Source organism: Haliotis asinina, chromosome 8, assembly GCF_037392515.1.
Source record: "Haliotis asinina isolate JCU_RB_2024 chromosome 8, JCU_Hal_asi_v2, whole genome shotgun sequence".
NCBI classification, from domain to species: domain Eukaryota; kingdom Metazoa; phylum Mollusca; class Gastropoda; order Lepetellida; family Haliotidae; genus Haliotis; species Haliotis asinina.
The window spans coordinates 56,913,956-56,929,329 of record NC_090287.1 but is presented as its reverse complement, the minus strand read 5'-3'; the positions used below and the strand labels follow the sequence as shown (position 1 = coordinate 56,929,329).

At 40.9% G+C, this 15,374-nt stretch overlaps 1 protein-coding gene across 1 annotated transcript; it reads right to left on the bottom strand.

Annotated features, from left to right (window-relative positions):
- Positions 1–2,949: 2,949 nt before the first annotated feature.
- On the bottom strand, positions 2,950–7,070 carry LOC137295309 (uncharacterized). The gene is made up of 4 exons (XM_067826624.1): positions 7,013–7,070; positions 6,738–6,787; positions 4,490–5,417; positions 2,950–4,262 (listed from the first exon to the last, which is right to left on the bottom strand). Exons 1-4 carry the CDS (start codon positions 7,068–7,070, stop codon positions 2,950–2,952), a joined length of 2,349 nt encoding a protein of 782 aa, XP_067682725.1.
- Positions 7,071–15,374: the final 8,304 nt, after the last annotated feature.

Sequence of the window (15,374 nt, the reverse complement as noted above, 5' to 3'; positions counted from 1 at the left end):
GTATTGTCTTCTTTAATTACAATGTTTTAGTTTTTCATGCTAGTTTTATATCTATATCTGTGATATTCTAGTATTTCCATTGTCCATCGTCGACAGTTTTTATAGTGTACATATATTCCATTTTAGTGTTAAATGTTCTCCTCACGATATGGCTGAAATATTGCCGACTTGACGTTAAAGACTCACTCACTCACTCAAAGAACCCATAGCCCTATGGTTGCGCATGTCCAGTCCAATGAACCGCCAACTGACTAAACAGTTGTCTCCTGTATGACTCACGCACAACCAGACGGCGGTCAGTAAATAATCGAGTCTGGACCAGACAATCCAGTGATCAACAACATGAGCATCGATCTGCGCAATTGGGAACCGATGACATGTGTCAACCAAGTCAGAGAGCCTGACACCCCGATCCCGTTAGTCGCCTCTTAAGACAGGCAGAGTCGCCTTTCTACCCAGAACCTTCACAGGTCACACCAGCAAACAGATAACCCAAAGATGTATACGCTGACTCATGTTAAAGTAATTACTAATTCAAGCTAGAAAAACACTTTGTGGAGACATAACGAAACATTAAGATTTTATGGGTGACATCTTGTTTAATAGGTAGAAGGATGATTCTGTTACCAAGCGAAACGTGACAAGCAGAGGCAAATATGCATTGTATGCGTTGACAACCTGTATGTTAACAAAAGGTACAACAGATAACTGGAAACCAGTAGTTCATAATACGTAGCTTCACATATCTGTATCGTAATGAAAGCTGACAGGACAATTGGATTGGGACTTAAGCTGAAACACACATGAAACGCTAAAACATACAAATGGAATCTTCAACATCCGACATATCCTAGTCAATATCAGGTATGAGTGACTGAGTGACTCTTATTTAGCGTCACATCGGCAATATTTCAGCCATATCGTGACGAGAACAATTTAGTTTATATCAAATTGAAAATGAACAGACCTGTCACCTGTCACCGAAAGACAGTAAAATTCCTAAATTATAACTAATGAAATATAAAACTAGTAGGCTATCATAAAAGAAATCACTACAGACAGTACATAATAAAACGGGCTATAGATCACCAACAACCGAAGGTAGATCAAATTACGATACAAAACAGTACCTTTGCTACCTGCATGGACCCTAGTAGGATTTACACCATCCCTTCTGCCATTGATGACAGAGGACAAATCTAGCCATACATTAAAAGTACACATATTCTAATAAAAAATGGCAAGTTTAAATTTGCTTGAAATGTGTTGGGACTTACATACCCTCTCAGGAGGACGATAATTTTTCAATACTTTGACTCTCTTTGAGGGTACAGCCACTAACAATCGCCGTTGATAATCTGAACTACCAGTCATAAAACCTTATCTTATTTACAAAACTTCTATCAAAATTCATTTAACAATCTATCTCTTTCAGTCAGATATGAAACAGACCACAGAGTGTGCAAATTAAGTACACTTATAAAAATATAGTTAATTGGTTCCTAGTTGATCACAATAGAACTGCGGAGAACAAGCAACTATTTTGAACACATTCATCCAAACATATAAAATGCATTAGGAGACAACATTCAGGTTAGTAATTCACGCATAGGAGTCGCATAGATGCAACTCGCATAGATGCAACTCGCATAGATGTAACTCGCATGAGGATTATACTTGAAAGTACGGCCTTTCAGTGACTTTTTCTCCTCTTGTATAATTTAGTCACAAACAAGAAGCACATATTTATACAATATGAACTCATTTTTGTGTGGTCATTCACATAAGACGAGAGATACTGGAAATAGATTCCTCTTCTTGATACAGACATTGGAGAGATAATAAAATAGGGACAAACTGAAAGAAGCTGTGGTATAATCTTACAGACATACAGACATAAACAAGGATTGTACACAGTGTACACGGAGCCAAATATTTGGTTTGCCTTGGATAGTCAATATAAAATTGGATATTTTGGATATCTTGGCATATTGTCTTGTGTATTCACGACCCTAAATCAAGTTCAATTCTCACACAGAATGTTGATAAGTTTCTAAAATAAAAAATGTGCAAACGTATTGGATTCCTGCTTTATGTACAGGTGAAAATCAACAGAACACCTGCTGCTAATTTATCACAAGCGACGACATCGAGCCCTTCCAGCACAAATGGGATATTTGATATAAAGGAGTGAGTGGAACGTGTAGAAATATCACCATAAATGCGCTTCACACATTGTACCCATGAGAGAATCGAACCCAGGTTGTCGGCGTGATGAGCAAACACTTTAACCGTAAGGCTACCCCATTACCCCTTTCTTAATGTGACGTTTAACAATAACAGTTCTCTTACAATTATTGCATTTTAAACAAAATTAGATTTGTTGACGGATTTGTGAATATATCAATATTTACGTACCCCCCCCCCCGAGAGGGTACGTAAGTCCTCAAACATTTAAAGTAAATTTAAACGTTACACTTTTCTAATCGTAGAATATGTGTAGTTTTAATTCATAGCTACGACTGAAGGGGTGATGTAAATCCAGCTAGGGTCCTTGCAGGAAGAAAATGTACTGTAAGTCCACATGGTCCTTAGTGTGGTGATCTACCTCCAGTTGTTGGCAATATATAGCTTGCTTTTACCTTGTATTGTCCTCTGTGGTTAAACTGTTTTAGATCTAGTTGCTAGTTTTACATTAGAATCTGTGATAATCTAGTTGTTTTACAAATTACCATTTGCGCCTGTTTATCCGGAAACTGAAAAATAAGCTTGAACTGGGAGATGGGAAAGGCCATGGCTTATACATTTTCACTCAGAATTTGCTGTGCACCATGGATGTAATATAATGTAGCATCGAAAAGCAGTGATAACTACTTTCTATGAGTCTCTCTCACCATGCAACTCCCATGCACATTTATGACATTCATGGACGATAGCGCTTCTTCTACTTCAGCTGGGTGGGTTGTTCTCTTCCACATCCATATATGGAGCTATAGGAGGCAGAACGTCACCATATTTCTGCAACAATTCCACAGCTAGGTGCAGGGCGTGTGATGCGTTGTCTGTAATCACTGTGTTCGCAAGTCCACGTGTCCAGGTGTTGTGATATGAAGATAATTTCCGGTATGAGTTGTCAATCAACACGTGAGGAATGTCCAGTAATGTGCTGAGAATATGGCCATGTAATCTGTCCGTTATAACAACACGACCTCTCTGGAGAAATATCAAGCCATTATTGGCCATCAGGAAAGCAGTTTCCATTGCTGTCTTTCCTTTTGGCGTTTTCCAACCCCACCAATCTGAACAGTGTACTGTAATCCCCGGCGGAAGTTTTGGCATTTTATACCCAGGAGACTCCCCGTCTGAACGTTTCAACCACAAAATATCAAAAGAAGGGGAGATAAATCTTGGAACAGCTCCAATCTGAAAGGCCATATCTGGAGCCATCATTAGTGTTGAATTACCTTTGAAGTAAGTCTTTGCGTATCCCAAAGACTGCCTGTCTCTTAGTATCATGGTGAAGTTCCCTTGATTTGTGTACAATTTCTTACAGAATTCAAGATGTTTTTCGGAATGTTTCCTCAGAAAGATACTCTGAGGAAACAACACCATCTTAAAGTTTGAAAACCTTTGGAATATTTTTTGGCGTAGTTTATCATTTTTGGAATATCCCACGAGGTTTCCACCTCCATGAATTAACACAACAAGGTCATTGTGGGAATAGCTTGAGGTCAGGTTCTTGGCATAGTCAAGATTCTTATTGGTACAAGCAAAAAAGTTACAGTAATACAAAAGTTTTATACCCAGGCGTCTCAGGAGATACACCTCACCCGTTGTTATGGCAGGGTCACCTTTGTTTTCAAAAGCTGCAATGTCCAATAGTAGTGCATATTTGTAAGGAGATAGTATATCAGAAAACAAGTTGAAATGAATTCTCTGCGCCTCCCTAATGACGGCAATAGACGATGTCAGGCTTGGAGAAAGTGTATCCGTTTCCTCTGGACTCAGGATTAGTTTTCTTTGTAGAATTTCAACCACGCTGGGCGTGTTTATGCTTGAATACTTACTGGAAACCTCCGGGATATACTTCAAAAATGCATTTCCTTCAAATGATTTCCCTAAGAATTCGCTGCATTTGGAAGTACTCCTTGGTATGAAATATGGATGTACGTCATGGATGTTGCTTGTGCTGATGAAGGATCCCACAATGATAACACAGAAGCAGAGACCGGAAAGCCCCAGTAAACACCTTCCGACCAATTCTGAAAGGCAACGAGACAGAAGAACATTATGTTTGATCACTGCTTGTATGCATGCGAATAGTTTGTTTCTGAACTCACTGAACAGACAGCTGTCTCCTAGAGGTAGTCTACTTGCTGGCAGGTGTCAACGACACAAGTAAATATAGTGTCAACATGTATTCAAAATTTTCATATCTGTGTGTAGTCTAAAATTCTCCATTGCAATTACTAAATAGAGAAATACTTACTTGATTGTAAATTCATGATGGAGAAGGTGCTTCCTCTTTTATCCAAAACATAGATAGTTAAACCAAAGGTACAGATGCCAAGTCCAATAAAGTTAGCAAGCGTTGCCTCCCTTTGTCCTGCTGAGTAAAGCATCAGCACAACGAGGACCCTCTTAAAGATGTTGGCGACAGAGTGACTGACCACGGACATGTAGAGAAGCACGACGTTGGTGGAGATGTAGGAGTAGATGACGTGGAAGATGCTGGAGCTCAGTCCTGTGTTAACCAGGAATAAAAAAAATGTTGAAAGAAGGTTTCGTGAAGTAAGGTACTTAGTGCCAAGAGCCAAGGCAACACAAACAGTTGCAATCCTGAAGACAAACCTCTTTGATCTCAGCTGGATGTTTGAAGTGGAAGAGTCCTTCTGTTCCAGTTTGATAGCCATGTTTCTGAAGGCCAGGATTAGATTGGACGTGAAGGCCACGGCAATACCAGCAGCTGTCAAGGGTGTGTTAAAGGAATTTCCACAGAAGCCAACAGCGCCACCTATGATGATAGGAAGAGTAATGTAGGCGGAGTATGGTACAGATGTTCCTAAAGCCAGACGCTGAAGAATGGCACTTGTTACTGGTTCCAGGAGCTTTATGGCGAACGTTGACGACGCATGTACCATCGTCATGCTGTAGTTTGTTGCCATGGTAGCCAAAACATGGCACGAAACCTTCACCCACAATATCCTTTTGGCCTCTGTGGAACGTGGGTGCCAGACATGTAGATCGGTGAGCAGACAGCACATGGAAACCTGACATAGTGTTATGATGAACGCCCATAAAAACCCATCATCTTGGAAGTTGGCAGATGTCTTCAGGAACAGATAGGTAGATTGGTGGCAAAGGAACGAAGTCACGGCCCAGCTGATGAATGTTGCAGAGCCAAAGACGCACGTCAACTGCAAATGATTTCATTATGCAATTTAGATTAGGTAGATATGTGCAGAGTTTATTTTAACAATAAATTGAGGTCAAAATCTAAAATTTCCTAAAGATGTTTCCTGCTAGCATAAGGTATTTATTATTCGAGTAGAATCTGAGTGTGCTTGAGTCCCAACTTTACTTATGGGACATTGCGTGCCAAAGTATGAATTGAAAATGATGCTGCAGATCAGGAAACGCGTCTCTCTTCATTGCAATCATTAAGAATTAGCAACCTGTATACCAACAACGTACCATCTTTTAGCTCTTGTCAGTTGACTTGTGTCCAAGTTATCGAGTCAGTGAGTGAGTTAATATTTAACGCCACATCGGCAATATTGCAGCCATATCGTGACGAGAACATTCTTGAAAAAAGGAGTTTATGTATATGGTAAAAAGACCTGTCAACGAAGGACAGTAAAACAGCTAGATTATCACAGTTACAAGTATAACTAGGTTAGGAAGTTAAAAACTGATATCACTATTTAGACAATACAGTATAAAAACAGGCTATAGATCGCCAATAATTGAAGGTCGATCACCATACTAGGGACCATGGGGACTTACAGTACCTTTCTTTTCACGCTAGTTTTAATTCAGATTGTGATATTCTAGTTGTTTTACTGTCCTTCGTTGACAGGTTTTACAATATACATATATGCCTTTTCTTAAATGTTCTCGTCACGATATAGCTGAAATATTGCCGATGTGACGTTAAATATTAACTCACTCACTGCAGTACCTTTGCTACCTGCATGGACCCTAGTTGGATTTACACCACCCCTTCAACCGCTAGCGATTGTAAGAAAATTAAAACAACAAGAATACTACGTTTAAAAAGCCTATTAAGTTTGAGTTGACTTGAAAGTTTTGGGACTTACCTACCCTCTCAGGAGGACAATGATTTTACAATACTTCCATCCTCTTTGAGGGTACAGCCACTAACAATCTTAGTTTCTAATCTAAACTACCAATAATAAACAAATCAACAAACGTAATGCTTTCAAAAATGCAATAATTAAAGGAGAACTTATATTATTAAAAGATCCTTCATAGTTAGGGATTTGAAATAGGTATCCCTTGTGATGGAATATTCGACACAGTCAAGCAAGACATGCTTGATCGTGATTCCTTCATGACAAGGGATACAAAACAGAGATCTTCACCTTTAAGCAAATATGCATGTGAATATCTTGTGTGCGACATCATCGCATTATGTCCTCCTTTAAATTTGGACCCCAACCCAAGTAGGTGTAGCCAATGTAGTGTTTCATAGCATGTAATTTATTAATACCTACTGGAGTGTCCCACTTCTTCTGGATCAGATCACGGATGTAAGATCTAATGACTGTATGGAAGTATCACATGGAGATCAACAAACTAAAATTCACCGGAAACATTAGTTTCGCAGATGCAAAAAAAAACCTAGTCCAAACCTAAAGAAAGCTATGCTTCCATAACCAAAACACCGTCGGAAGCAAGTATAACAAAACCAACCGCAAGCTGTCAGACAGACTTGACTTGGATTACATCAGAAGCTCCTCTGATTTTTTCACCTACAATATCTACTCACACGCCAGAATCACTTTCGTCTCAAATCCAATCAGTAGCATCCTCTGCTCATGAGTCATCTTCTCAATCAATTTCAAAATCTTCAGAAACCGTTAAAACTAAACATAAAAACTCAATTCCTTTGAAAAAACTAAGTGGCAGAGCCCTGAAAGGGTCAGAAAATAGAATCACACTGTACCACACACATGGTTCACTCGAGGACATGGATGTGTCAGAAAACATCCATCCTAGGGAACATAGCTTTTCGCCCTGCAAAAAAGCGATCCTAATTGATCCCTAATCAATCCACCAGAAATATAATGTCTTACAAACATATAGTACAATGGAACTGTAGAGGACTGAAGACTAATTTTAATGAGTTACATCTATTAGTCCGAGATCTGGTACCATCATCATTCTGTCTGCAGGAAACTTATTTCAAACAGACAGATACTTTTAATTTACGTCAGTACGATGCATATCATTATTTCTCACCTTCGGGTGATAGGGCCACTGGTGGGTCCTCAATCCTTGTTAAGCAGACTGTTATCCACAGTCACGTACCACTTACAACTGACCTCCAAGGACCCGTGAAGGTCCCGGGGTAGAATAGGCCTTCAGCAACCCATGCTTGCCATAAAAGGCGACTCAGCTTGTCGTAAAAGGCGACTAACGGGATCGGGTGGTCAGACTAGCTGACTTCGTTGACACATGTCATCGATTCCCAATTGCGCAGATCGATGCTCATGTTGTTGATCACTGGATTGTCTGGTCCAGACTCGATTATGTACAGACCGTCGCCATATAGCTGGAATATTGCTAAGTGCGACGTAAAACTAAACTCACTCACTCACTCACTGACCTCCAAGCCGTTGCAGTGAGACTTACACTTCATGTTGTCCTTACATTATGCTCACTATATATTCCGCCTTCTTCAACACTTCACCTGACTGATCTCCAAGCTGTTTATGATCAACTTCCGAAACCATGCATTATAATGGGTGATCTTAATGGTCACAATCACAGAAATGCCTACGTGGTTGGGTAAGGTTTCAGTCGCCTGAAGACAAGAAAGAGAGTCTGAATAGATTATATATTGTCTATGTTTAGGGTGTTTTTGAAATATATTTAAGAGCTGTTAGCATGGCGTTAGCTTCAGGTGTAAAAACAGAGCTGTTATCTGGTAATCTAGAAGATATTGTTCTCGATCCAATGACAGCAGCATAAGCTACTGCGTCATCGCCCTTGGATCCGTCTGTAAATAAGGATTGTAATTGCTTTTAATTTACTTTTTAATTGATTACATTACTGTTTAGTTTGTAATTCATTACTTGCTTATTTTTTATATGTAGTTAATGTCAGATCAACTTGTGGCTTAACCAACTGCCAAGGAGGAGAAGAAAGAAGTCGGAAAGGAGCTATATTTTCCAGATCAATGCTGGCAGCAGCAATAAATTGCTTTATTCTGGGCCCAAGAGACGGAACAAGAAACGCCTTTTTTGTCCTCATAGACAGGACTGGAGACACAGTTATATACGGGGTCAGATTCGTTTTAAGGTATATTTTTGTGATATATTGTACAGCAAATTTTATACGGCGTTGTGTAAGAGACGTAGAGACTGTCAACAGGAGAGGTTATAATGGACTCAAGACAAAGTCTTAGACCCCGGTGGTGTACAGAATCTAACAGCTTCAGGTTGTTGTTGCAGGCTCCACCATAGAGCCATAATCAAGTTTGGAATGGGCCAGTGATCGATACAGATGGAGGCGGGTAGCTTAATCACCTCCCCATTTAGAATGTGTAACCTTTAACAAATCGAGTGCCTTCGGGCATTTAGTTTTCAGGGATTTAATATGAGGTAAAAACATTATGTGTAAGTCTTACATTCATCCCAAGAACTTGGCATCCTTGACGTTTATGGGAGTGTCATCTAGAGATAGTTCACAATGTTTATGTGATGTGTATTTACGACAAAAAATGCATGCAGTTTGTTTTCAATTAGAAAATTTAAAGCCATTTTCAAGGCACCATTTATTTATCTTATTTAGACACAACTGCGGGTGCCGCTCAATAGTATGCATATTTTTACCATGACAAGAAATATTAAAATCATCCACAAATAACGACCCATGAATTGAATCTCGGTTTTGGCAATACTGTTGATCTATAACTTTTTGGATTGTGAAGTATGATTATATTAACTTTGCCTGGAGTCTTATGCCAGAAGGCGATGGCTCATGGGCCTATCTGGTGGATTGGTTATTTTATAATTCTTCAGCTAGAGTATATCATCTGAGTATCCTTGGTGCTGTAAGTCGGAGACCCACTTGCGTTTAGCATTGTCCTTGTGATACTCCGTGGTGGGTGGGGAACTCAGATGATTAAATCTAACATGGCTTGCGAAACCCCCCAAAATATAGCCAACGTCAACTTGATACTGATCCCGTTGAAACGGACCACAGACTGCCCAACTCAGTTGATTACAGGCCACGTTTCCTTGTCGTTGAGACTATTGACAAGACACCATTGAAGTTGAATCCGTTTGCCGTAGCTAAAGGCATACACGGCATTGCCGGTGATGTTATGAACAGTAGGCGATTACGTTCCGGTGCTTTGCTGGTTGAGTGTGCCAAAAGGCGGCTAGCCACCAACCTTATGAATACTAAATCTTTTGTCGGCATCCCAGTAACGATCTCAGCTCACAAAGCATTTAACACGAGCAAAGGAATTATCAGGGACCGTGAACGTTTGTTTGCTGACATGTCAGAACTTGACATCGCCTCAGAGATGAAGGACCGAGGTGCTTTACGTCAAACGTTTTACAACCCGTAGAAAGTATGCTACTGTAAACACAAATACATATTTGTTCTCTTGCTCGTCTCCAAATGTTCCAAAATCACTAAAAGCAGGATACCGTAACATAAACGTTGAAATGTACATTCAAAACCCTCTTCGATGCTTCAAATGCCAAAAGTTCAGCCATGAGGTTAATAACTGCACATTGTCTGTTGTTTGTGTTCACTGTGGCGAAAAGACATATACAACGGAAGATTGTGACAGTAACGTTAGGAAATGTACAAACTGCACTGGTGCCCATTCATCATTTTCTAATGAATGCCCTGTATGGAAGTATCACATGGAGATCAACAAACTAAAATTCACCGGAAACATTAGTTTCGCAGATGCAAAAAAAACCCTGGTCCAAACCTAAAGAAAGCTATGCTTCCATAACCAAAACACCGTCGGAAGCAAGTATAACAAAACCAACCGCAAGCTGTCAGACAGACTTAACTTGGATTACATCAGAAGCTCCTCTGATTTTTTCACCTACAATATCTACTCACACGCCAGAATCATTTTCGTCTCAAATCCAATCAGTAGCATCCTCTGCTCATGAGTCATCTTCTCAATCAATTTCAAAATCTTCAGAAACCGTTAAAACTAAACATAAAAACTCAATTCCTTTGAAAAAACTAAGTGGCAGAGCCCTGAAAGGGTCAGAAAATAGAATCACACTGTACCACACACATGGTTCACTCGAGGACATGGATGTGTCAGAAAACATCCATCCTAGGGAACATAGCTTTTCGCCCTGCAAAAAAGCGATCCTAATTGATCCCTAATCAATCCACCAGAAATATAATGTCTTACAAACATATAGTACAATGGAACTGTAGAGGACTGAAGACTAATTTTAATGAGTTACATCTATTAGTCTGAGATCTGGTACCATCATCATTCTGTCTGCAGGAAACTTATTTCAAACAGACAGATACTTTTAATTTACGTCAGTACGATGCATATCATTATTTCTCACCTTCGGGTGATAGGGCCACTGGTGGGTCCTCAATCCTTGTTAAGCAGACTGTTATCCACAGTCACGTACCACTTACAACTGACCTCCAAGGACCCGTGAAGGTCCCGGGGTAGAATAGGCCTTCAGCAACCCATGCTTGCCATAAAAGGCGACTCAGCTTGTCGTAAAAGGCGACTAACGGGATCGGGTGGTCAGACTAGCTGACTTGGTTGACACATGTCATCGATTCCCAATTGCGCAGATCGATGCTCATGTTGTTGATCACTGGATTGTCTGGTCCAGACTCGATTATTTACAAACCGTCGCCATATAGCTGGAATATTGCTAAGTGCGACGTAAAACTAAACTCACTCACTCACTCACTGACCTCCAAGCCGTTGCAGTGAGACTTACACTTCATGTTGTCCTTACATTATGCTCACTATATATTCCGCCTTCTTCAACACTTCACCTGACTGATCTCCAAGCTGTTTATGATCAACTTCCGAAACCATGCATTATAATGGGTGATCTTAATGGTCACAATCCACTCTGGATCGGTACAAATACTAACACTAAAGGTAATATAAAATACTGGAAGATTTCATCTCAAGTAATGGCCAGTGCATTTTAATGATGATTCAAGCACTTATCTGCATCCTGCAACTGGCACCTACTCTTCTCTAGATTTGTCTCCTGTAGACTCCAATCTACTTAATGAATTTAATTGGTCAGTTCACAACGATTTCTGTGGAAGTGATCACTTTCCAACTATATTATCTGAATCTTCAGCGACTGAGTCTTCATCTTATACAAGATTGGGCACCCCTTGGCGAGCCACCTCCTCGTGGTGGGTGCTGGGTAACGCCAAGTGCTCGCCAAACCCCCGTTGTGGACCCGGGGGCATATTTGGTCCACCAACCCGTTAGCCATGGGTTGCGGCCCTGTGTCGGTGGAGGTGGGGATCCTGGTGGTTCAGGGTAATAGGGGCCTGCAACCGCGTTCCGGTTGCCCAATACGCCACTTTGGCCCTAACTTCACTTAGACAAGTGGTTGAATAGGCGCGATTCAATCAATCGGCTGGTCACGCCAAGCCCTGTGCATGGTGAACACTTTTGCACGTATTATTTTGCCTATATGGTCTTGGATTCTTTGGCTTTCAATGTACAAATTTTTGTGTGATAATTTGCCTAGAGTCCCATGCCAGAAGGCGGTGGCTCATGGGCCAATCTGGCAATATTGACCTCTGAATTCTGCATTTCTTCAGAAAAGTGTCAATGACGAACCATCCTGGCATTTGTTCTGTTTGATTCTACAGTTTTTCAAGTTTTTATTGGCTGGAGTAGTATAACATCCCTGTAGCCCTGGTGGAACAGACTGGTTTCCATTGTAACGCCGTCCTCGTTGACACTCAGTGGTGGGTGGGGAGCAGGGTTGTCGAACACTTTTCCTACATAATGGCTACCTCCATTCCTTCTGGTTCATCAAAGAATAAACGCCGGTATGTTGAATCTTTTTCATCTGATGAAGGCTCATCTGACTTAGTTGACACGTGGCCGAGATGTATTGTCATCTCATCTGCTGATGAAAGCACGTTCAAGCTGAACCCCTTGGCTATTTCCAAGGGCATTCACGGAGTCTGTGGAGAAGTTAAGGATGTAACTCGACTTCGAAATGGGTCTCTGTTCATGGAATGTGCTCGTAAGCAACATTCGGACAATCTGTTGAAATTAAAACAGTTTGTGAATACACCTGTTGCCTCAGTACACAGAGCTCTGAATTCCTGCAGAGGCATTGTCAGAGATATGACCGAGGAAGACATTGTTAACGAGCTTCACAATCAAGGGGTCATTGCCGTTAAGAGATTTTCCAAAAAGAAAGACGATGGCACCATAATCAGGTTCAACAAATATTTGTTCACTTTTTCACATTCCGTCTTCCCGTGTGGACCCGGGACAGAATGTGTCCACAGCACCCCATTGCTTGTCGTAAGAGGTGACTAAATTGGGCAACCTGTTTGCCGTGGGTTGCGTCCCGTGTTGGTGGAGGACGGGATCCTGGTGGTTGAGGGCAGTTGGGCTTTTAACTGTGTTCCATTTGCCCAACACACCACTTCGGCCCTTACTTCACCTAGACGGGTGGTTGAATGGGCCCGATTCAACCAATCGGCTGGTCATGCCAAGCCCTGTGCATAGACTACATATGTGTCATTGCAGAAATCTGATTTGGAATTATTTTGAAGTTTGGTCTTGGCACTATTGTTAATCTGTAAATTTAAGTATTGTGAATTATGATCATATGAAATTTGCCTAGAGTCTTGTGCCAGAAGGCGATGGCTCAAGGGCCAATATGGTAGATTAATTTCTTATAATTCTTCTACTAGAGTATATCATCCGGGTATCCTTGGTGCTGCAGGCTGGAGGCCCGCTTGCTTTAGCATTGTCCTTGTGATACTCCGTGGTGGGTGGGGATCTCGGATAATGAACCGAATTAAACTAACCATGGCTTATGAAATTCCACCCAAGAAAACAAAACGTTTACTTGAAACTGACCCTTATGATACTGACCATAGACCGTCTGCATTCATTGAGTATTGGCCGCGTTTCGTTGTGATTGAGACTCCTGACAAGACACCTTTAAAGCTTAGCCCCTTTGCTGTCTCCAAAGGTATTCAAGGTATTGCTGGAGATGTGAAAAACATTAAACGATTACGTTCGGGTGCACTGTTAGTTGAATGTAGTAAAAAACAACAATCCACCAACCTGATGAACATCAAATCTTTCGTGGGCATTCCCGTCACAGTGTCTGCTCACAAAACCCTGAACACAAGCAAAGGTATCGTTAGGGATCGAGACCGATTGTTTGACGATATGTCGGAACTTGATATAGGATCAGAAATGAAGGATCAAGGTGTACTCCACGTCAAGCGCTTTTCAACCCGGAGAAACAACGAAACCATCAAAATCAATACGTATCTGTTTACGTTTTCCTCTCCAAATGCACCCAAATCAGTGAAGGCAGGCTACTGTAATATTCAGGTTGATACATACATCTCCAACCCGCTCAGGTGTTTTAAATGCCAGAAATATGGACACGGTGTATCTACCTGCACATTGTCTGTTGTGTGTGCTCACTGTGGTGAGAAGACACACACAATAGAAGATTGTGACAGTGACTTTTGAAAATGCACCATCTGCTCAGGGGACCATTCATCTTCGTCAAAACAGTGCCCAATATGGAAAGAGCAAATGGAAATAAACAGAATAAAATATACCCAAAACATCTCTTTTTCTGAAGCAAAACAACTGGTGAAGAGATCTGACCTTACAGAAAGTTATGCTACAGTCGCAAAACCACCATCTGAGTCCAGATCTAAAATAACAAAATCATCTACAGGCTGCCAAACTACCTTGACTTGGGTCAACTGCGATTCTCCACAGCTTTTATCCCCTACTATGTCATCTCAGACTGAGGAATCACTTCCTAGTACCTCAAAGTCTTCTTCTGATAACAAATCATCATCTCAGTCAAACTCAATATCTCAGTCGACAGCTGATAGTCAGCAAACGGTAAAAAGTAAACCGAAGCCAACGCCTGATGCTTCAAAACAACAAAGTGGCAGAGCTCCTAAAGGGTCACAGAACAAAATTCAATTGTTCAATAAATACGGGTCTCTTGAAGACATGGACGTTTCTGAAAACGTCCATTCTAGGGCACATAGCTTGTCGCCCTCCAAAAGAGTCGGGGTAGATCCCCAATAAATCCCCCCAAAAGATAGTTTATTCCAATAATATTGTACAGTGGAACTGCAGAGGATTGAGGACTAATTTACATGAATTACAGCTATTAGTCCAAGATTTTACACCTTCAGCGATATGTCTCCAGGAGACATATTTAAAACAAACAGATACATTTGACCTTCGTCATTTTAATGCATATCATTGTTTTTCCCCTCCGGGTGATAGAGCCACTGGAGGATCATCCATTCTAGTCAGACAAAACGTTATTCAAAGCCCTGTTCCACTTAATACTAATATGCAGGCTGTTGCAGTGAGACTTACTTTACATGTAGCGTTTACGCTATGCTCTCTTTATATTTCACCGTCTTCGGCGTTTGCCAAAACCGATCTTCAAGCTCTATACGATCAGCTCCCGAAGCCCTGTATTCTAATGGGAGATTTAAATGGGCACAACCCACTCTGGGGTAGTGTAACTACAAACGCTAAAGGTAAATTGTTGGAGGACTTTTGTTCTGATAATGATTTATGTATTTACAATGATGGTTCCAACACATATTTACACCCTGGTACAGGGGCCTATTCTGCTCTCGACTTGTCACTCACAAATTCAGAACTACTAAATGAATTCGAATGGTCAGTCCACGATGACCTCTGTGGAAGTGACCATTTTCCTTCTATATTAAAAGCTGTAATTCCCTCTGATGTTCCTCCATCATCAAGGCGGAATTTTAAAAAGGCTAACTGGGCTTTATATGAAACACTGTGTTCTGAAAAACTTAAACCTGAACGTTTTATTGACGTTCCTGATGCTATCAAATGCTTTTCTGATCACCTGAACTCCATAGCT